Source organism: Carassius auratus, chromosome 7, assembly GCF_003368295.1.
Source record: "Carassius auratus strain Wakin chromosome 7, ASM336829v1, whole genome shotgun sequence".
NCBI classification, from domain to species: Eukaryota; Metazoa; Chordata; class Actinopteri; order Cypriniformes; family Cyprinidae; genus Carassius; species Carassius auratus.
This window is the reverse complement of record NC_039249.1, coordinates 12,931,388-12,954,690: the sequence shown is the minus strand read 5'-3', so window position 1 is coordinate 12,954,690 and position 23,303 is coordinate 12,931,388. Positions and strand designations below refer to the sequence as shown.

General features: G+C 38.6%; 1 protein-coding gene across 4 annotated transcripts in view; it reads right to left on the bottom strand.

The window, feature by feature from the left end:
* Positions 1–23,303, bottom strand: part of mettl15 (methyltransferase 15, mitochondrial 12S rRNA N4-cytidine) — a 62,173-nt gene that overhangs the window by 6,505 nt on the left and 32,365 nt on the right. For all 4 annotated transcript variants that reach the window (XM_026267411.1, XM_026267410.1, XM_026267408.1 and 1 more), the window contains 3 exons: positions 19,126–19,262; positions 7,135–7,326; positions 2,938–3,116 (listed from right to left, as the gene is read on the bottom strand). In XM_026267411.1, coding sequence (XP_026123196.1) covers positions 2,938–3,116; positions 7,135–7,326; positions 19,126–19,262 — 508 coding nt within the window. The remainder of the gene's footprint in view (positions 1–2,937; positions 3,117–7,134; positions 7,327–19,125; positions 19,263–23,303) is intronic.

Sequence of the window (23,303 nt, the reverse complement as noted above, 5' to 3'; positions counted from 1 at the left end):
TATATGCTATTAAAGCATGTGGTTCACTTACTGTACAAACATGCAAGTCGTTAGGTAGACAGCTTGCTACTCTTTTAAGATAATATGTCTACTCAGTATAGTTATAACCTAAATGAACTTAGATCTCAATACTAGGTACGCAAAAGAACTCAACATCACAAAAAAACAACTGACTTGACAAACTTTAATTTCTAAATGCTTAAATTGAGAACAAATTTACTCTTTTTTTTTTTTAATTCTTGCCTGAACTAAATTATTTAATGTAGAAATTGCATGTGTTTCTCTGTAGTTATTAACCACAAAATCTTGTGAATCAGTGAATGCCAGAATGATAAATAAAACAAAAAGGCAATGCTACATTTTTTATTTATTTGACGAAATCTGATGATAAAATATTGCAGTATTTCATGAAAAAACACAGTGAGGTCAAGTCAAGTGGATTTATCATGAATTGCAATTGAATGGAAAAACGATCCAACATTTTGTACCAAAGATTTCACATGGACATCGTAACAAATTCGATTCGATTTTGAATCCCTGATATTCTGTGTTCTCAGACTTTTGAATCCCACTGTATACGGCAGAATTAAGTTATTTATTTTCCATTACCAATTTGTGGAAAACAGTGCAGCCAGTTATATTACTTGTTTACAGCCCTGTATACAGTACTTGCCAGTCTCTCGCGACACGTTGAGACGCATCGTGATTTTGTTTGAATTGAATTTTCATCTCAATGTCTCAATGCCAGAAATATGTTGCTGCATGAAGCTCTGGAGTTGAACGAGACACCAAATCCCAAGTTATTCAAAAACAACAATTGACTGCTGTTAATAAAAAGATTCTGCTAACCACTAATTGAATAGCTAGACGCTTACTACATAAGGAACGTCATCCCTTTTCTGAATGCAAAGGAGGTAGCAGGTTCGTCAATAGCTATTACAAGATCATTCAGCCCAAATTATTTTGTGTTCCAAAGAAAGAAAGAAAGTCCTACAGGTTTGCAACAACATGAGTGTGATTAAATGAAAGTTAATAAAATTAGACAGTTAAATATCCAGTAAAAAAAAATTACTCAACAAAGTGAAAAAAGTCCCTCATTGTTTTACCAAAGAACTTGCCTAAAATAAAGTTTAGAGTAGGAAAGTAAACTCCAGCTAACAAATGTAAAGACTTTAAGGACTGCCTTAATTTCAAAACTGTGATGTGGGCCTCAGCAAACTCGGAAGGAGAAAGCGAAAGATCAATTTTCATCAGCGCTCCAACAAGTCTGCTCTTCAACCAGTAATCAATAGTGGGCTGATTAGTGTCTCTTACAGTGATATTAAAGCATGACCAGCAGCTTAAACAACTGTTTAACCATGCTGTCAAATCCTGTGAGCTGCATCAAATGAGTCTGAATGTTTTACGGCAAACCTAGATTGACGGCTTCAAGGTGTATCAGAGTGGCCGGTGTGGCTGCCAGGGTCAGTGAGGGTGCTTACTGGCTTTAAGCCACTTTTGTTCTGATGCTCATTATGATTCAAAGTGGTCTGATACGTAGAAAGCTGATCTGAGCATTGGGATCTAGGGACACTTTCCTTAGGGAATCTGGATAATCTTCTGTCACGCCAGCTGGGTTCATACTGATGAGAATATTAGACCGCCGTGACCTCGTCTCCTCTAAAATATGTTTCACTAAATAGTGCGGATTCCCCGGTTTAACATGGACTAAAACCTCAATCAGAAGCTACAAAATTTGTGCATGATTTACCTACTCATGTAGGATTTGCTAGTGAATCTCACAAATAATTACAAAGAAACATGCCTGCAAGCAATACGTTGAATTAAAAAATCTGAAGTAGAAAGACCGAAATAGCATTTACTTGTAAAACGGATTTTAAAAATCTTATTTTTTGCAATGTGTTACGCAAAGGTTGGTGACTGGTGATTATAACGATACACCGGGGGATACAGGTTTTGACAGTCATCTGCCTCCAAAAGCAAGGGCAGAGAGGCATTATGGAGCTTTAGTTGCTCTTAGGAAACAAAGAGCACATAAGAAGGAGAACGCCCATTGTTATGGTGTCTAAACCCCTCCCATTCCCCCATCATCAGCACTGATAAATACACACATATACAAATACACACATATCATCCCTCCTCCTGCTCCATCAATCGCTTCCCTTGGCAACGGTAATGCCGGCAGCCCACCGCCGACCCCCAGGGACCCTCGGGAGTCAGAAGCTTCCAGATTGATTGGAATAAACATTGTTGTTGACTTGCTCTACTCTTCAAAGAAGATCAAACAACTGCCCTTAGTCACACCTGTTCTCCCGGTGTGACGCACGTGCTTGCCTTGTGCTAGCGTCATCGTCTGAAGTGACTATCTATCTCGTCGCCAACGATGGGCTATGGAAACAGCGCTGGCAAAAATAAAGCAGCCGGTTAATATAATATCAAAAAGCATCAAGCTGCCGCAATGTGGTGCGTGTGACGCGTGCTTTTGGAGAAGTGTGTTGGTGGGGGTGCGGTGAAGGGCACGAAAAGGGAGGGAGCGAGTGTGAGAAACAAATCAAAGGATACAAGGAGGGGGGCGGGGGGGTCTGGGGTAGGAGAGGATGGGAGTGTGAGTCCAAATACGAATTAAGGAAAGGGGCTAAAAAGCGCACGGAACCCCATCTGCAGCTTTTCCGCTAGCGCTTCCTCTCTCGCTTTGTTTTTTATTAATAAGAGCCCTGTTAGTCGCTAGGGATGTGTTGCTGATGGACATTCAGACAGTGAGAAACGAGTTGGGGGGGGGGGGGTATGGGACGGCAGAGATTTCGGTTTAGTAAACGCCATCTTTTCTCCTCTTCTCCGTTTCCAGGACAAATAAGTCCCATAGGGAGAGTTTGCATTAATATCGCTTTCTCTCTCTCCTCACCTCCCTCGAGTGTAGGGCATTAATGAGGGGGGTACCTGCTACGATGCTGGCCAGTTGCAGGGTCCGGCCGATGGGGTAGATGCTGCGTGCCTGTGCGATGGCCGCCGCAATTTTCCTGGTGTGCCGCTCCTCCCCGTACGCAGCCAGCACGGACGCAAGCGCCTGTTGATCCAAGGCGTTGACCACGTCAGCCGCGCAGGGCATGTCGGGGTACCTACGCACAAAGAGGAGCCCAATTAAGCAGCTTGACGTCACAAGTTCCTGCCTGACAGAAGCCAAGCCTGACAGCTCTAAGACACCAGTGAAAACCCCTCCCACCCTTCCCACTCTGGGAGATGTGGGCTCGGGATCTATAAAAAGAGAGAGAGAGAGCGTGTGTACATGAGAGAGAACAGGAGGGAGAAATGGTTAGTGACAAATATAAAAATATCAAATCATGAACTGAATTATGCATTTGCTTTTTCTTTCTTTAGGAAAATGTGTGCGTACACTCCAGGAAGAACAAAGATATACCAGGATAAATGAGACAAAGTTACACACCTACATAGAGAGGAAATATATTAGCTCACTAATACAAATAAAACTTAACATTTAATGTAGTGCGTTTCAGTCACTTGCACATGTGATTCATATACTCCCAGTGATTCATATATTCCCTAAACATCTTGACTCACATGTACGAATCTCTATATTTACACATAATGCTGTTATTTAGGTCTGATACCTTAGATTGTGACTGGCACATTTCTTTGCCTCTGTACTGATGGACAGCGAGGGACGCAAAGATTAATTGAGTGCTCAGGTACTGACTGATACTGGAATATTCATGCGCAGAAGCAGCTTCAGTCATCTGTCACCTAGAGTCAACTTGATGCACCTTTCATCATAACCTTTCTTTTGGAATCAGCGTCGTTCTGGATCTCACATTATCCTTGAACGATTCTTCTCTTATTTAGTTTGTCATTGACAGTATGTGGGCATGGAATGAGTAACTCAAACAGATAGACATGCTGATTAATGCAAAGTGTGCTCTGTTCTTCTCGAAGGCCAGCTTGAGTCGGCCGACTGCATCATGCCGTCAGAAACTTTAATTCTCACATTGGTTTTTGTGATGGAGCGAGGATAAGGCATATTCAGATACCGTGGGCAGGACCTGGATTGACCTGCACTATATCTCGCCCTTTTTCCTCTCTCTACCTCCTTCTCTTTTTTCAACCATTTCATCTCGCCCCCAGAAAAAAGTTCCGAGTCAGTTATGGTGGGTGGGATTTCCACCTCATTATCACAGTGAAAACTTTGACAAAACTTCCTAATAAGAGAGGAAGGCCTCTCGCTCTTCTTCAAATCAGAGGGAAGCAGTGGTTTGCATGAGAGACGTGGGAGACTTCGAGATGTTGGCGATGATAAAACACCACTCTAGGAGTTTCCCAGCCCTGGCACAGGAGTACCCTGTACTGCACATTCTTCCTACTCAAACACACCTGATTCAACTCCTCTGCTCGTTAGAGACTCCATGACCTGAAATGCATGCATCAGAAAAAAAAACCCTGAAAAAATGTGTGTCTTTGGCAGTTCTCCAGACCCAGGGTTAGGAAACAGTTCTAGGTGACTATTTTCATTAAAAGTGAAAGGGTGTGAAGGCTTTATAAAGACAGCAATCATATCAAACTGTTGACATGTGCTTCACGTAGCCTAAATAGTGAAGAAAAACATCTAAGTACTGCATCACATATAACAATATTATTTGTTATATACAAAAAAATGGTTATTTAATACAGGGTTTTTCAAACCTGTCCCGTAGTCCCCGTAACACTACACATTTTCTATCTCACTTATCTGTCGCACCCCGTTCAGAAAATTTATTGACATAATTCTTAGAGCTAATATTGATATTTTAATATTATATTTTGCCATATGAGCAAATGTCATAAGTTAAATGTGATTCATTCTTTTCAATTTTGAGAATGGAAAAATACTTTAACATCTGCTGCTTTAATACAACCGTCACTCAACATTTAACCAGAAAATTTAACCAGAATATAATTGGCTCTTATGATGTTTTTAGCTGCTTTTTATTTATTTACACACACACACACACACACACACACACAAAGATGTTGCACTTTCGTTGAATGGAAAAGTTTTCCTTTTTTGGCAAACTATTCCTTTAAAATGTAACCATTTAGTACAGTTTCACTGCTGTTTAATCAAATACTGTTGAAACACAAGATATTGAGAATTAAAAATATTAATGTAGCATACAAATTGTGAAATGGTCCCTGGACTTTGTGACACCCTGCCAATTTCTACAATGTTTATGCTTCCATTTCAGTGCATGTGAATGCTGGAGATAGGAAATGCAAGCTTAATGTAGAGGATTTGTTTTTTGTTGCAGTTTAAAGTTCAACATTTCAGATTGAAAACCACATAAAAATATAGATTTAAATTCAAAGAGATAGGATAGTCTGCACATGATCTTGTGTTTTATTCGGACCAAGAATAAGGCAAGATGAAGATTACGGAGTGATTCCTGCAGTGTGCGTTTCATTCATACTCGAGGCCAGAGGGCGCTCTCGCGCAGAAAGTCATATCAAGAAATTCCTAATATGGACAAAAGCATCCAGCTATCGCTGTATGAAAACAGCTATTTTCACAGAAAAACAGAAACTTTTGGAAACACAAATACAATGAGTTTTTTTTATCATCTCCAGCAGGTGATAAATAAAGTATATGAACAATGCCGTGCTGATTGACATAGCATTTATTACAGCATAGAAACTATTCTACCTTATTATGTGACTTTGTAGTATATAAACAATTATTATTATGTGTCTTTGTGGTATATAAACAAACCATTATTTGTTATCTTCCAGCAGTTATAGATTTCTAAGCCAATTAAAAGCTAGAAATTAGAGAAAAAGTAAAGTTGCCTATACTACCAGTCAGAAGTTTTTGAACAATAAGCTTGTTAATGTTGTTTAAAGAAGTATCTTCTGTTCACCAAGCCTGCATTTATTTGATCCAAAGTACAGCAAAACAGTATCATTTTTAAATATTCTTGCTAGCCTATTTAAAATAGCTGTTTTCTATTTGAATAAATTTCAAAATGTAATTTATTGAACATCCTGGATCTGTTTTTTCACTCTTCTTTATTCTTTTTTTTATGTATTATAGAAGTATCGGATCGGGACTCTGTATCGGTAGATACTCAAATTCAAATGACTCTGACTCGAGGGCAAAAAACCTGATCGGGACATCCCTACTATTTTATCAATATCCTTACATAATTGTGACCCTTGGCCCACAAAACCAGACTTAAGTAGCACTGTATATTTGTAGCAATAGCCAAAAATACATTGTATTGGTCAAAATGATAAATTTTTCTATTTTGCCAAAAATAATTTGAATATTAAGTAAAGGTTATGTTCCATGAAGATATTTTGTAAAATCATAAATTGTATATCAAAACTTAATTTTTGATTAGTAATAGGCATTGCTAAGGATTTCATTTGGGACAAATTATTTTTATTTTTTTAGCACGCTCAGATTCTAGATTTTAAAATAATTGTATCTTGGCCAAATATTGTCCTATCCTACATCAATGTAAAGCGTATTTATTAAACTTTCAGGTATATGTATAAATCTAAAATGTAAAAAAATGTACCCTTATGACTGGTTTAGTCGTCCAGGGTCACAAATGAGTTAGGGTTAGAGAATTCTCAGTTTTCATCAAAAATATGTCAGATTGTGAGCAGGTTTGGAACGACATTAGGCGAGCAATAAATGACAGAATCTTCATGTTTGGGTGAACTGTCCCTTTTAGAAATACTGTGACATGAGCTTTGGGGCGGGGGTGGGGGGTGTTCTTTCTTACTAACTAAATTAGTTCTGTTCATTCATCCACTGTCTTAACACTAACATTCCATGTGTCCCTCAAAGCTCTGTCTGTGAATCAGCGGGCTCTGCAGTGCTTAGTCATCTTTTTATTGTATTAAGCTGTAATTAGGTTATGTCTTACACCTGTTCAGAATTAGTTTTTGAACAGCTATAATAGAGAAGCATGGAGACTCTGTAGATGTAATCAATAAATGAGTGAGCCAGGAATAATAACTGTGGCCATCAGTGTATATCAAGAGTGAATCAGGCATTACTAATAGCACAAATGATTCTTGGAACATTCATGACAATAAGTGCTTCTTCTAAACAGAAGTGAGCTGAGGTCATGGTCGAACCTGTCTCCATCCATCCTCATGTCCAGCGGCCCATCCTTGCTGAGGGAGAAGCCTCTTTCTGCTGAATCCATCTGCATGGAGGAGCATCCAGCATCCAGAAGGGCAGCATCCACACCTCCTGGACCCAAACCCAGTGCTGGGAGCAGGTTATTCAGCTCACTGAACCTCCCTAGTACTGGCTTCACCTGGCCCCTTAACAAGAGAGAGAATAGAAAATAAGACAATAACAAATGTTATGTAACACTGTCTTTGCTGAACGGAAGTATTAGCTTTTCAAAAAATAAAACAAAAATCAAAAATAGTTAGACATTCCATTACCATTTCCTCCCTCTTTCTCTGACACTAAATAAACAGATTAACATTTTCTTTTGTACCTTACAGTAACAGTGCTTATGGGTTGCATTTGCTGCCAGGTCTAACATAAATGGTTGTGCTGCATCCTTCAGTAAGATTGTTTGCAAAGCCTGTATTCACTCTGACAAAGAAACGTGCCTCACAATCTATTAAGGTCAGAATAACACAGGGCTTGATCGGAGACCTTTTTAAAAATAAACATCAGCCACTCATTTCTAACGCTGGAAGCCAGAAACAGCAAAACCTTTGGTGAACATTCTCTATATCTGACTCTTATCATTAGTTACAAAACAGAAAAACAGCTTCTGGTGTTTAGAATATCAGTATCCATCACACTTCTGCTTTATAACTTCATATTGGGCCAAGCTATTAAAATACCAACTCAGTGGTGCACCGCAAATGCATGAGTGACTGTAATGGGGATAAAACAGTACAGTACTGCTGATTGATATATGGTGCCGTGTCGTTATAGTTGACAATAAATGAAAACTTTTTTCCATTTTTCATTTAATGTTCATGCTAAAATGATAACACATTTATAAAAAAATAAAATAAAGCTACATTAAAATATAAAAAAACTATAAAAATGATAAATAAATAAAACTGTTGGGAGTATGCTTCCTATAATTATTTGTATATAATTTATTGTTCTTCACCTAGATTAATTAATACACACAGCTATATATTTTAACATTTTATTAAGAGGCAACTTTCATAATATGAACCTGATCAGCAGTCTTATATTATTCTATCATTTTTATTATGTGTAAACTTTATGGTTATTAGGGTATAATTATATAGTTGTATGGGTTTAAAATATATAGAATAAATATGTTACATAAAGTTATGCAGGACTGCAAAGTAAAGTCGACACTCAGACCTTCTTCGTACATGGTAAGTTGAAGTTTTGCTCTTGTATAGTCCGTTTCCACACAGAAAGGAGCTGAACAAACGGTGGCAGGTGTTCTGCCTCTGTAGGGCTGGTAACCTAGGCACTAAGTTCTCCGCTGCTGTCTAAAGTCTACTGCAGCTCAGAAGCTGTGCAGAGAAAGAAAGAGAGATAGACCAAATAATATGCATCCCACAGGGAAGGTAACAAAATATCATTTATTTATCACCTTGGAGACCAAAAGATGAGAGTTGTGAGAGAGTGCTGCCGCAGCTTAAACTTAATTGAAAAGCAGACACACAAACCGACAAACTCACAGATACTTACACAAACGCATGCGTGCGAAGGCTACGCGGTTATTCTGTGATCACAGACACACATTTGCAGGGAAGTATGAATGTTAGAATATATGCGGAGGTGTTGGTTTGACGTGAGTATTGACGATGGCTCTTTAATCCACAGTCATTCATATGGAATCGTGGGTGGATTTTTTTTTCTTTTACACTATTGCTTTAATTCACTGTTTTTGCTTTATCTGAAGAGATTTCACAGTTATGAGTAACACAGGCACACTTACATCGTCTCGGACCACACACACACATTAAAGCTACATGAATAGGGTTTAAAAAAAGATCAAGATGAAGCTGAAACAAGACATAAGCATTCAGGCATCATCTCGGTCCCTCCAGACTCTCTATATCTCCTCCTAAGTTCTTTCCCAGCACCGAAGAGCCATTCATTTTTCATGTGACCTTTAGGCAGCCTGTGAGCTGAGAACAGCCCAGGTAGGCAACTATAAATCAGACAGCAGAGAAGCAAATGAGGCGGAGAACACTAGGGGTCCCATGCAGAGGCAGGTTGTTAATTTGGCTGCGTTGGCTTTGCAGTCATGCTAAACACGCGGATTCCCTTCCCCGACTCGTACCAAACTCCTTCCAGATGAACAAAAAGTGCAGAAGATGGGGGTGAGAAATTACCTCCTCCACCTCGAAGGTCATCAAAGGCCCTCTTTTGCACCCACTCATGTGGCTGGCCCAAGGCTTTACCCATTGGAGCCTGGGTAGCCACCAGCGTCCAAACACCCACGGCCAGCTGAAAGATCAAGGGTGAGGGAGCTGCTCGGCTCTCGCCCCCGCTGCAAGGGCTTCCCTCAGTTCTCTGCGCCGCAGAAGGGGCTTTCTATCTCGCTCTCTCGCTTCTTCCCTCCTCCTCATTCTTTCAGTACCTTCATTAATTTGCTGGAAAATCTATAGTGAGGCATTCTCTTGCCCGCCCACACAAACACATAGACTCCGCAAGAGCGGTAAGCCCCCGTCCCTCCCTCCCGGGCCATGGATCGGTGAGTTTGGAGGGAGAAAGGGAGAGGCTGTGACAGGCAGAACGCTGCTTCTGCTGTTGCTTCCTGTGTCAATACACAGTCAATTTAGGGCCTTAAAGGTGCCAGACTTCACAGCTTTAGTTTATTTATAAACATTAAGCGGTTTTCCTAATATCTAGATGAAGTATCCAGCTTATTTTGCAATACAAACCTAAGCTATTTTCTGTGAGTGTGCAAGACTTCCGATTCCTTAAATTCTTATAAGAAAAAAAGTGCAGTAAATGGTGGAACTGTTTGTGCTACAAACCAGTGTGTTTATGATTACTATAATAAATTGAAATTATATGAAAAGTTTGTGATAAAGCTGCATGACAGTGTTTTTGTACATAGAAAATAACTGCAAGCAGATGACAGCGAGTTACAAAAACCCACTCGTACGTTAAAGAGTGAATATTGGTAACAAAGCATATTTACAACAACATAGCTTAAAACCACAGTAAATATGATCCTAAATGTGCAAACTAAACCCATTCTGAGTGACCACTCAAGCTAATTAGGCTTAAGCACAGTATTGCGAACTTGAAATATATAAAAAAGCTCCTCAGATATTCAAATTAAAAAACAAAATGTATTGTCTCAATACTTAAACCAGCAGCAAGTGACTCTGCAAGCAGGATTATCATTACTGAATTTTCACAGTATAGTCAAGGTTTCCATTGTTGTTTCTTGAGAGGCATATTATGCATGTTTCGGTTTAGTTTGGATGAAAGATTCTTATTCTTTAAGATATATCACAATATTTCACACACTATTATACTTTATTTGTTGCAGACATGTATACTGTACTTTATTAGACTGTTTGTATTTATAAAGATTTATTATTTAAAAGTGGAAAAAAATGGAACTAAATCCATGGATAAGATGGAGAAGGTAAAGTCGATGAATAATGTTTCATTTTTATTGTTCTTTCCACATGCAGAGTGAAAATGCAACAGCATGGCTTGACACTGACTGATCAATAACTGAGCAAAAACACTGATTAAATCCTGTGAGTCCCTCAGCCACTTCCCTAGCCCTTTCGTCTTCAAATGCCAAGCTTTTCCCTAAGCTACACAACACAACTACATGCAACAGCCAAAAAAATAATAAAAATCAGCAGTGTATCACACACACAAAAAGAACAATAATAATAATGGATTATTCATTAAATATTCATCCATGACATTTCATATTTTGGCTTTCATCACTATACATGTCTGTCTGTATTCAGAATTTTTTTTTGCATAATCACAAATTTGAGTCGGAGACCTCTGAGTTGACACGGAATGACCCAATATACAAAAGATTTAATTACTATATTACTATACCTCTCAAATAATATGAGATTCAAAAATGTCATCACACAATATGACAGAACAAGATAATGCCATGCAACCAACTGTATATTTATTTTAACAAATGTTAAATGTTCAAAATGTTAAATATTCACAATAGTCAAAGAAACTGATATTGGAGGACAGATTGTTTGCACTGGCCAGTGTTAATGACACATCAGCAGGCAATAGGGGTGCACGATAAATATCGTCCGATAATTAATGCGCATCTCGTCAGTAAAGCCGGTTCTCTAATCAGCGGTAAATTCCATCAGGTGCGTGATTTCACATAGAGCAGCTGTTACTACACAGAGCTGTTGTTAACTGAGAAGATGTGCAAATAAACGCTGAAAATGAACGTGGATTTGCGCAGCTAGTCAGTTAACAACGGCTCCGTGAAGTAAAAGCTGCTCTATGTGAAATCAGCACCTGATGGAATTTACCGCTGATTAGAGAACCGGCTTTACTGACAAGATACGCGTTAATTATCGGACGATATTTATCGCGCACCCCTAGCAGGCAAGATGTCAAATGTTATAGTATTGAATGACAGATAAATGATCTGATGTGTGGAAGCCTTTCACATTCAAACACACACACACACACACACATACATCACTTATCCAAATGTCAATGGTACGTGTGAACAATAACCTGTCAACCATCAACCCAGATCACCAGCATTTCAGCCAGCATGTCAACTTTATGCTTGACAGCATGGCCACTTTCACCAAAGACCAAAAAGGTCTTTGCTAAGATTCAAAAGTGACCTTTTAGTTTCGGAGTTTTCTCAGATTTCTGAGAAACAACATATGGAAAGATTTTGGAATTTGAAAATGTATTTGTAGACCGCAAATAATTATTATATTATTTTCAAGAGTTAATCAAACATAGTGTAATATGCAAGTTACCTCAGTAACAACAGGCCAAAGTTTCATACTTAGGCCTTGCTTCCATACAAAAAGCTGATGGTGCAATTGAGAGAAACTTTGCCGAACTGAAGGAGACATAACTCTGTGGATGACAATATGACAATAATCCCTAGCAACCTAGCCTGAGTGGGAGGTGCTATCTCTGAGTGTCATTAGGTGTGGAAGAGTGTACCGCTTCGTGGTGGCTGATTTGTCAAGTGCTGCACGAAAAAGAAGGTTCAAACCTAATGCGTGCACAAACCAGAGATAGTGAAGATCAAAGAATCATTTTCAACATATAGTTATAAAAAGATGGCCTAGTTAAAACCATGTGCAACTACAGTATTGTGAACTCCTTCACTGAGGTAAAGTCATTATAATGCACAACCTCTCAGTTCTGTCTTTAAAATCTTGGATGAGCCATGTTTTGAGGCCATGCATTATAAACAATATACACATCCGTCAAGCTTAAAATGATTGTGGCAAGTCGTAACAAACCATTACATAACTGAACTACATTACTCTCTGGAATAACCTTTTAATGATTGTTTAAAGGGTAAGTTCACCCAAAAATGAAAATTCTGTCATTAAAGGGTCCCTTTAATTACTCACCCTCATGACGTTTCAAACCCGCACGAGTGTGTCATGAAACTGTGGCGGAGACTGACACGGAAGAGAGGAAATTGTTGAATAAAGTTATTTTTGTTTTCTTTGCATACAAAAAGTATTCTCGTAGCTTCGTATCATTATGGTTGAACCACTGATGTCACATGGACTATTCATCGATGTCCTTACTACCTTTCTGGGCCCTGAACTTTTCAGATGTGTTGCTGTCTATGGGAGGGTCATAAATAGGGCTGGATCAGAATATTCGAATATTAATTTTGTGGGTTGGCATTCGGTTTTCAATTTTGAGATTTGAATAATCTTTTTTTTAACACCTGGCAGTTCTAAGGACTGTCAGGTAAAGTTACAGCTGTATTTCCAAGTGAGCCTGGTACGGCACAGCATGATTACAAACCATTCTTGGCCCAGAGTTCTCCGTGTGTGCTGTTAGAGTTCGTGCATGACATCGCCACTCTGTTGCCTGGCTACCAGTTTCCATAGCTGGCTAAGCGAAAGCATGCAATTGGATCAAACTAAGTAAACAGCTACACTACATTTAATATAAAAAAACAAATGTCTGAGACAGTTTGGTCTGTGGAGGAAGCATTTGCACTTATTGATATTATACCCATCGTCGCCTTCTGTTTATTAAATTTTTTCATGCAAAAACTATCTTTTTTAATTCTTTTATTGAATGAAGTAAATATCAGATAAAAAAGGAGTCCCAAAACAGAAATATCTGATTATCGTCCATATCACCGTTTGTATTACACTTGCTTTACCAAGGCAACGATCGACGCATTTGTATTGCATTCCAAAAGAGCTCCGTTATAAGCACCACAGTGGAAAATGAAACCGTATCCATTCACTAATCCAGTGTCCGTTCTCAGAGCATATAAGCCCTGTTCGCGTGTGGCGCGCCGCTTCCGAATCGTGCTGTTCTGTAGTTTATCTGAATGTGCCGCATGTCCATATTGCCCCAAAATGCGACACTTCCCTCCGCTGGGTTCGCAGAAACACACTGGCCATGCGTGAAGTCGATTTGATAAATGGTTCTTGACATAATATAAATGCAAACAGACAGACAGACACACAGAGATTCCTGACTTTATTAAATTAAATTAAATTGTAATTAAATTAAATTTATGCATTTAGCAGACGCTTTTATCCAAAGCGACTTACAGTACATTCAGGCTATCAATTTACACCTATCATGTGTTCCCGGGAATCAAACCCCCAACCTTGCGCTTGATATCGCAATGCTCTACCAATTGAGCTACAGGAACACAATATTATTAGAAAGAACAATATGTCCAACCCCTCCCTTCGAAGCTTTGAACATTCGGTGTTGATAACTACTGAAGCTTCGAAGCTCAACAAATAGTATTCGGACCAACCCTAGTCAGAAAGCTCTCGGATTTCATCAAAAATATCTTAACTTGGGGTCCTGAAGATGATTGAAGGTCTTACGGGTTTGGAATGACATGAGGGTGAGTAATTAATGACATAATTTTCATTTTTGTGTGAACTAACCCTTTAACTGATAAATAATTGAAGCAAACTACACTGATTTGGTCTGCTTCACTGGACTTAAAATAGTAGTGCGCCACTTCCGGATCGTGTTGTTCTGTAGTTTATTAAACTACAGAGACTTTAAGACTATTAAACAGAGACCGTAAATAACAGAGCCCGCTTTTTTCAGGTCTTCTAGGTCATTGGTCTAGCTCACACAAATATATTTTCCTATAGTTTCATTGTTTTACAGAAGATGTTTCTTCAATTTGAGTCCATTTTATGTTTCAGGGGGTTGACATATTACAACGAACAGATTTTAAATAAAGAGAGAGACTACTTTTTTTATTATTTGTAAAATAAAGATCATATTCCGCTATCTTGGAAACTTTTCACTATGCTGTCAATTTATTTTTGGTACCTTTCAATTGCTTTATGTACAGATTTATTGTTTTATCTTTGTCCTAGACATATGCAAAGTTATATGTGATTTAGGATACATGATAGCTATAAAACTAGACTTAGCAAGTACTTAATTTTGACAATGCATAAATTCAGATCCAATGTGGTGGAAATGACAAAGTGGTGAATATTTTTGTACATTTTTTTAACTGTGTGAAAAAAACAAAAGTTCACAAGGTCAGAATAGCCAAAGTAGTTGAAAAAACACCCGTAAGCCTATGAATCTTTAAGTAAGCCTTAACCTGGTAAACAGAGAACAGTTTAATTTCATCCATTTACATTGCTGGAGTGATATAACTTCTTCAAAATCATAAATAATTAAATAATGGTAATTTTCTCCCCTTTTCCAGTAATACTGACCCCAATTATTGCCGTTTATGGCCATATTTAAAAAGGTATAATTAAAATGTCATAATTATTTAATAAACATTAAGTGTGTTACAGTACAATAGCCACCATTTTTACAAAAGCTCGCTCTGAGCTAAAGCTGGTTCAGCACATTCATTACCCCTGCCTACATACAGTAATCCTCGCTCTTTCTCTCCGTCTTTCTGTTATTCAGCACTCTTACTCGTCTCTTTTGCCTCCTAAAGCACTGTGGGGGTTTCCTAAGCTTATCTGTGGCTCTGCAACCCACATAATGATTTGAGAATATGCAAAACACTTATATAACAATTTTAAATTATTAACGTCTTTATGTGGTTTAAACAGAGCATCAGAGATAGAAATGCCTTATGTAAGATCTTATTTTATAAAAAAAAAAATAGACATGCTAGATGGGTGTGTAGATATGTGTAAGCGAGTGAGCATGCTCCAAGTGTGGCTTCATAATTGCCAAGAAACCGATCTATTTATAGTTTAGCAACCCACAATACTGACATCATCTAAACTTAAAAGGATAAGGCAAAAAATATAAGTTAACTGGCACACTCTGTTTCATAACAATAGAGGTGGCCTCAGTTCCTTTAACTTTAGACTAAAAAATTATTTCATGAAAAATGATCTGACGAAACCACCTAATTATATACTATTGCCAGGGACACTCAGACTCTCAAGGCTCTGTTATTTAAGTAGGACAGGTAAACTGTCTGTTTCTGTGCAAACATGAGAGTCGACATGAAAGGGACAATAAAATTAAGCACAAGCTACTGATAAACACTTGCCCAGCATTTCATCCCAGAACTAGCTGTAAATGACGGGTAATGATGCTAAACAGCCTGAAATTCCCCTTGACGTAGTACTACGTAAGCCAGTTACAAAGCCAGTGAGATGTGCAATACCAGTTTATTTTCTATGCAATACGGAAAGCACAAAAATCTTTGTAATTTCTGTTGTAAAAACAGGTACATGTTTTTTTAATAAATCAAAAATATTTTCAATGTTCAACCTAATAAAACTGCCATCATTGTGTAAAAAATAAAATACAAGCATACAAAAATCTTTAAAAAAAATTTTTTTTCAGTTTTTAGTAACTGAAAAATGCTAAATTATTTATTAGTGTTTAACTTTTACGTAAGACAGGTATTTCAATCATAAAGGATAAATTCCTAGAAAAGGTCACATTATCCTTCTATTTTTACTTTTGTTTTTTTCTGACTGTCTGTGAATTTTGTACTCTATGTTAAAAGAAGTGAAGGAAGAGATACTTTTTCCTACCAATCTTCAATTATTTTTAGCCAATAATTCTTTGAGTATATATATACACATACTGTTAAGCAAAGATTGATACTTGAAGTAGCTGTATTTTCAGTTCAATCTGTCCACTAAACAGCAGCTCTCCATGGATGAAGAAAAATGGATAGATGCAGAAACTTGCTCACAACTTAACTAAGTAAGCAAACAGCAGCAATTTCATGAAGAAGCTTGACCTGTGACCTTATCATATGTATGAGTTCACAATATCATGTTCCCATTTATTTCTTTTCTTGAGCTCATGGCACAAGAGAGCACTGACAGATTACTGACGTGTGCAGGATGCGGATGTGACAGAATTTGTGGCGAGGACGTGCTTGGACTCTGGATGGATTACTGGTCATTAAAAATAGCACATTTGGCTAAAACCAGAAGCTGAGACCATCTTTAGGAGATTAAAGTCTAACCAGTAATACACATTTAAAGCTAAATCTATACCAGTACAGGAAGAGGAAAAAAAGAGTCCACTATGACCTGACATACCCAAACAAATCAAGCCTGAAATATTCCCCAGCACCGAGCTGCCTGACTCCTGTATCCACGTCACTGAGGTCCAAGATAAGATGTTGATCGACTGCATTCAGCAGGGGAGCAGAGATGAAAATGTGCAGGAGAAAAATGCAGACAGTCCCACAGACAGTCAAGGTCCAAAGCCTATCAAGTACAGTATGTGTGTTTGGTTTGGAGAGCGGTGAATCAAGGCCACCTGAAGAAAGAGACATTTGAAGAGACAAGCAATCTGCAATGAAAAACAATATGATTGCGTCTCCATTACGCATTACTTCTTTCTTTTATTAAAAAATCTCTGGTGAACTGGGAAACTGTTTCTTCAATGGGTATTCAGTCACCCAGTGAAAGACTTTATTAGCAAACTTGGCAAACATTATAAATCAAATAGCTTGTTTAAGCTAATTGCTTACTAAAGCATGCTGTAAATTATTTCCAGAGACAGTTAACATTTTTAAATGGCTTTGTTAATCTTTTCTATTATTATTATTATTTCTTCCATCAGTGACCAAAGGAAAAGTGGCTTAAATGTGTTCTTAAAAACAAATATCAAGTATATCACATGTTCATGACACTGTTATGTGTTTCGCTCACGTGAGCTGAAACGCGGTGCTAGGACGACAGAAGGTCTGCATTCTGACAGAAGTAAAGCATATCTTGACGTTATTAATTTATTTACTTAGTAAGTGTTAAAGTGACAAGGAGGTACTTGAGGCAACAGAAGGTACTGAAATCATCAATGACGTGGTTCCCTTCAAGCATGACTGTAATTCTGTGTCTGATTAAGAGAACAGACGCCAATTTCTTAACACTTTTCCATTTCTATCCTCTCGCAAAAACTTAGAAAAGCTGACATGCAACAAGAATTGCAAAAAGAGTGAAAGGATGAGAGAAGAGTAAAAAGAATGAGGACTGGAGGGGCCCTTAAGTCAACAAAGTCTGTGCTCTACTGTCAGCTGTACAAGTCTATTAGAAAGTGATGGACTAAGAGGGAGAAGAGTGGAGATGTGATGAAAGGAGGGAAGAGGACAAAAGAGGAGAGGAGGCGAGATGAGTAGAGAAAAAAGGGGATGAGACAAAAGGAGAAAAGAAAGAAGACAAGGGAGAAGAAAGGAGAAAACAGGAGATGGGATTAGAGGAGGAGAAAGAAAAAAGAGGAGAGCAGACAAGGGAGAAAAGAGGAGAGCAGAAAAGAGGTGAGGAGTAAGATGAGGAGTGAAAATGTAATAAAAGGAGAGGAGAACAGAGGAAAAGAGAGAAGAAATAAGATGAAAGTTGATGAGAGAGGACAGGAGGAGAGCAGAGATGTAAAAAAAAGCGGTAAAAAGGAGAAGAGACAAGCAAAAAGAAGAAAAAGGGAGAGGAGTGGAAACAGGAGAAAAGAGGAGATGAGAAAATAGAGGTGAAATGATGTGAATTAAGAAAGAAGTGAAGAAGAAAAGAGAAAAAAGAAAGGACAGAAGAAAAGAAGCAAGAGGAAAACGAGAAATGAGGAGAGGAGAAAAAATGAGACGAGAGGAGAAAATGAAGAGACAAGAGAAGTTAGGAGAGAAAACAAGAAGAGACAAGAGTAGAGGAGAGGAAAGAAGACGAGACAAGAGTAGAGGAGAGGAAAGAAGACGAGAAGAGAGAGAGAGAGAGAGAGAGAGAGAGAGAGAAAGAGATGATTGCGTGGGCTGCCTGCTCCTCTTACACAGCCATCCAATAATATTGGCTAATTACATGATTTCTTCAGCTTCTCCAGCCTCTCATCATGAGTGGGAGTCAAAGCCTCATTGGTGGAGTATATAGCTGCTGACAGAATAGCTTGTCCTGATTCTCTCTCCCTCTCTCATTCCTCTCTCCTACGTTGGTTTCTTTAGCAGCGGTCCCTCTGAGACAGGTTTCCCCGGAATCCACGTAAAGAGGTATCTCTACCCACGCTGCAGAGTCAGGAACGTCTCATTTGGAGCTTTCTTCAGTGCTGCCTCATGCACACGTGCACACACCACACGCCCGCAAAGCCCTCATGCCTGCTCCTCTGGTTCTCTTTTATTAAACACTAGCTCTATTTCTCCCTCATCCTACACTCTCACACGCAGGAAACAGGGGAACCTGCGTGGGCAGCAGCGTCTCTCCCTGTCATTGAAGCCTTAGGCCCCGTTGACAAATGAGACGCTGGGGCCTTTCGACTGAGCGTGGGTGAGAGTGGGGATTCTGTATCTTCACTGGAGAATCTCTCACACACACACACATAAACCACAGAGCCCCGTGACCATCACCCACTTGATTGCAGCGGGTCGCAGGCAGGTATTAAGACACGTGTCAAGTTCTGCTGACAGTTCAGCTCTTGTACCGTGGCCAACTTTGATTAAAGAGTAAACTCACGTGTATTCTTCAGCTAAACGCTGAGCCATTTGGAAAGCTGTGGGGTCACGATCTGCTGCCACCACCGTTACACTGGGAACCGACTGCAGGATGGCTTTCGAGTGACCTCCGGCCCCAAAGGTCAAGTCCAGGACCACCTGTTAGAAAACAACAAAACAGAACAGAAAGAAAAAGCTAAATGTGTTATCCATGATGAAAACTACTTTTGGCTTGAACAAAGCTGCTTAATGTTCAACCAGACATTGATTTTGCTCTAAGTATGAAGCCGCTGTCCAAAGTTGGCTGCTACTTTTCAAAGAGGTCGGAAAACACATTTGCGCATTCTCTCTCTCTCTCTTCTTTACAAACACGCACGCTCACACTAGAGACACTATCCTGTGTTCTCACTCAAAAGTCAATGCATGAGTCATCGTCTCTCCTGTTGAAAGCGTCTCAGTGGTTTCTTAGAGCCACAGTGGCAGCTACACCTTGGGTCCATTTCCCAGAGCCATCCACCCACCCACACGTCATACACTAAACAATACAAATCCATCCTCAATAGAACCGACACAAAATATTTGCTGTTAAAATGCCTTATAACATCTCAAAACGCATGATTCATTCACATCTTCAACTTAGAAAAAAAAAGAAAAAAAAAACGTATGAAGAAGATTCAGTTGAGGTCAGAACGTTCCAGGTTTTTGTTTGTTTTCCACCTGAAGGGCCAATCGATTCGAAAAATCAAACCCCATTCATTGCTTTTTTAACTCTAGTTACTGGTCTGAAAAGCCTAAAGTACCAGATTAAAACAAACAATTAAATAAATAATTATTACTATTAATTATTATTATTATAAAAAAGATTTATTAAAGTGATCATGAACTGTCTTTGTTTTATTTTTATTTTGTACTGTTCTCTGAGGCCCACTTATAAGGTTATCAAGATTTTTACATTAAAAAAAAACATAATTTGGAAATAATAGGCTAAATTATCTCCTGTTTTTATCTATATTTACACTACATGGGTCAATCGGTGGGCGGGGCTAAACAGACAGTGATGTAGAAGCAGGCGTTGATCTTCTTCTGCGGAAAATTTGTGTGTGTATGTACAAATAAAATGAATAATGACCCATTGCCGGGTCACCTTCTGTGTGATCGCAAACACGTCATGTGATTGATTCCGGGATTGATCCCGGGTGAGCTACCTAGTAACATTGTCAGGTTCAATCACGAATATTGAATATAACCAGCGTTCTCTTCCACCCTTAATACCACGATTGAGGTGAGACCCTTGAATCCCCGGTTGTTGCAGTAATATGGCTGCCCACTGCTCCAGGTGTGTGTTCACAGTGTGTATGTGCACTCGGATGGGTTATATGCAGAGCACAAATTCTGAGTGTGGGTTACCATACTTGGCCACATGTCACTTTGCACACTTTTTTGAGCTTGACAGCTCCTGTTCGCTGATTTCAATGTAATGAAAAGAGCAGCTTCTTCAGAAAACGGTTTATATCAAATGAAATATATATTTAAAGCAATATATTTATATATATATTATATTTTAGCAATAGCCAAAAAAAGACTGTATGGGTCGAAATTATTGATTGTTTTCTACCACAAATATATCAAAACTTAATTTTTGATTCGTAATATGCATTGCTTAGAACTTAATTTAGAAAATTTTAAAGGTGATTTTCTCAGCATTTAGATTTTTTTGCACCCTCAGATTCCAGATTTTCCTGAATAGTTAAATCTTGGCCAAATATTGTCCGATCCTAACAAACCATACATCAATTCTTACATCAAAGCTTATTTATTAAAACTTTCAGATGATGTATAAATCTTAATTTTGAAAAATTTTCACTTTAGACTTTTGGTTTTGTGGTCCAGGGTCACATGATATCCTGCAAAATTAAAATCATATTGAAGTTTCATTACATTATGATTTTCCATCAAATATCTGAAGCCAAATTTGATTCCACATTTGCTGGCAAAACCAGGCAGTGCTTCTGTTGCAGCACAGCCAGGTCTTTTTGTTCTTCCCTCATTCCACTGCACACTGATTAACTTGTGAGACACAGACAACATGCTCCGAGGCAGACGCCATAGGCCAACAGTTCCACTCCACCGCTGGGCAACACACCACAAAGACAGAGTAATTAGTAGCTTCTAATGGATACGTGTCATTAGTGCTAGCTGGGAAAATACATCGGGGAGTGCAAAAGCAAGGGCCGTGCGTCAGAATGTCACAAGGCATGATTTTCAATTTAATCTCACGCTAAGAACAAGAAATTTGGTTTCTGTTCACCTCATGGGAGAGACGCCTATGATAGTGGCTGCGCTCGTTCGTGAGTCACTCCTTTTTTCATCTTCAAGTTTGAACGTTCATGTTCCTACTTTATATTCCACTGCTTTTCCACATAGTTTTGAGTCGTGTTTTTCATTTTCTTTTTATAGTTTTAGCATTTACAAATGAAAACAGCTGCAGATCGATACTTGTTTTGCACCGTACCCTCAAGTGCGTGAGGTCAAAGCCTTTAAACAACGATGCGCTTTCACTCTATGTGTCCATAGGAACCAAAAAATCTTCATCCTTCATGCTCTTCTGTCACGAAAAGCCACTAATTAACTTATGGTTCGGAAAGAATTAGAAAACCGGATTAAAGAAAGGACTGCATGAGGAAATTGTTGCAACTGTAATTAATAAATCCAGTTTAATGACAGCAACTGGAGCTGATTCAATGTCCCATTTGCCATTATTAAATAAAAGAGATTTTGATCACTTTATGCAGACAGACGGTTTCAACAAATAGCTGAAAGAGTGAATGAGACATACTGTTAAAACATTTAATGTTTTAGAGGTGCTTTGCCCTAGGATAAAAGAAATGATTTCCTGGCACACGAGCATCAATGTTTTCTCTGATTCAATTTCTTCCTGTGTTTTAGAGCTAAATGATTATTCCTCAGTTGATGACTCACTTTCAGCCCTCAAATTCAACTGCCCCCTTATGATACTGACAGGAACAACAACATATGCGCTGGTGTGGCTCTAGCGTACTATAATAGTATAGAGGGCTTGCCACATCTTATCTCAACCGCAAAAACAAACATTTCAGAAGTCCCACTGTGTATTACAAATGCTTTTTCTTTTGGTTTACCAAAAGAAGCAGGAAAAAAAAAAGCTCGGGCTGGTAAAAATTGACCACCTCTCTGAAACATCAGCACAGACATGGGGCTTTTTGGGGGCGATGGTTTCAGAGAGAAAGAGACCGAAGCATGCGGATCAATAGTGACGTTAGTGGAGGGCTGCGAGCGTGCATGAGCAGAACAGGAGGTCATCAATGGTGGAGGGGCTGCGTCTCCCTCTCCTGTCTGAAAAGCAGGTAGAGCTAAAGGAGATGGAGAACAAGACGACACGATGAGTCACAACAACCAGCATCCGTACGCCTGGTGTGCCATTCAATACTAGTGAGAGGAGGAGAGAGGGGTAGATACACCGAGAGAATGAAAACATGCAGATTAAAAACAAAACAGAAACCCTGCGTTTGGTTGGCCTTTGCTGAAAGGGGCCCTGTTGGAGGAAAAAGGCTGGAGTGTTTTTAGATCCACTTTAGTTTTATCTGACATCTGGTTACGTCAACAGATAATCATTACAACACTTTATTACGCCTATTTCTGTGATTATCTAGGAAGAACACAACAATAAAACCACAGTTATAATACAATAAAGTTTTATTTCATATATTTTTTCTACAAAAAGCTTGAGCAAATAAATTGTTTTTTTCTGTAATAAAAAGAGCCACATTATCACTAGATATTTTGGTGCATTTAGGAAAATATCATACAGTAAAAATATGATTTACAGACAGGAAATGTGCTTTCCATTAAGTATATACTGTACAATGTAGCTCCACCCCTTTTCAGCACTGCGCTCACTGCCTTTTGTCTTCTGGTTTATACTTCCACAATGTGATACTGTAGGTAAGGCCATATGAATTTATGAATTAACTGCTTTGGAGATGAAGATGCTTTGGCTCTTTTAGTTTAGTGGACTAGTTTTTCCCTAACAGAGAACATAAGCCATGGTTAACTTACCAAAAGCATGAAAATTTCAGTCGTTTTCCATTTTTTTGCATTAACTCTTAGAACTAATCAGGGTATTTCATTTTTACTGCTGTGCCTTTAAGACTTCAATTTAAT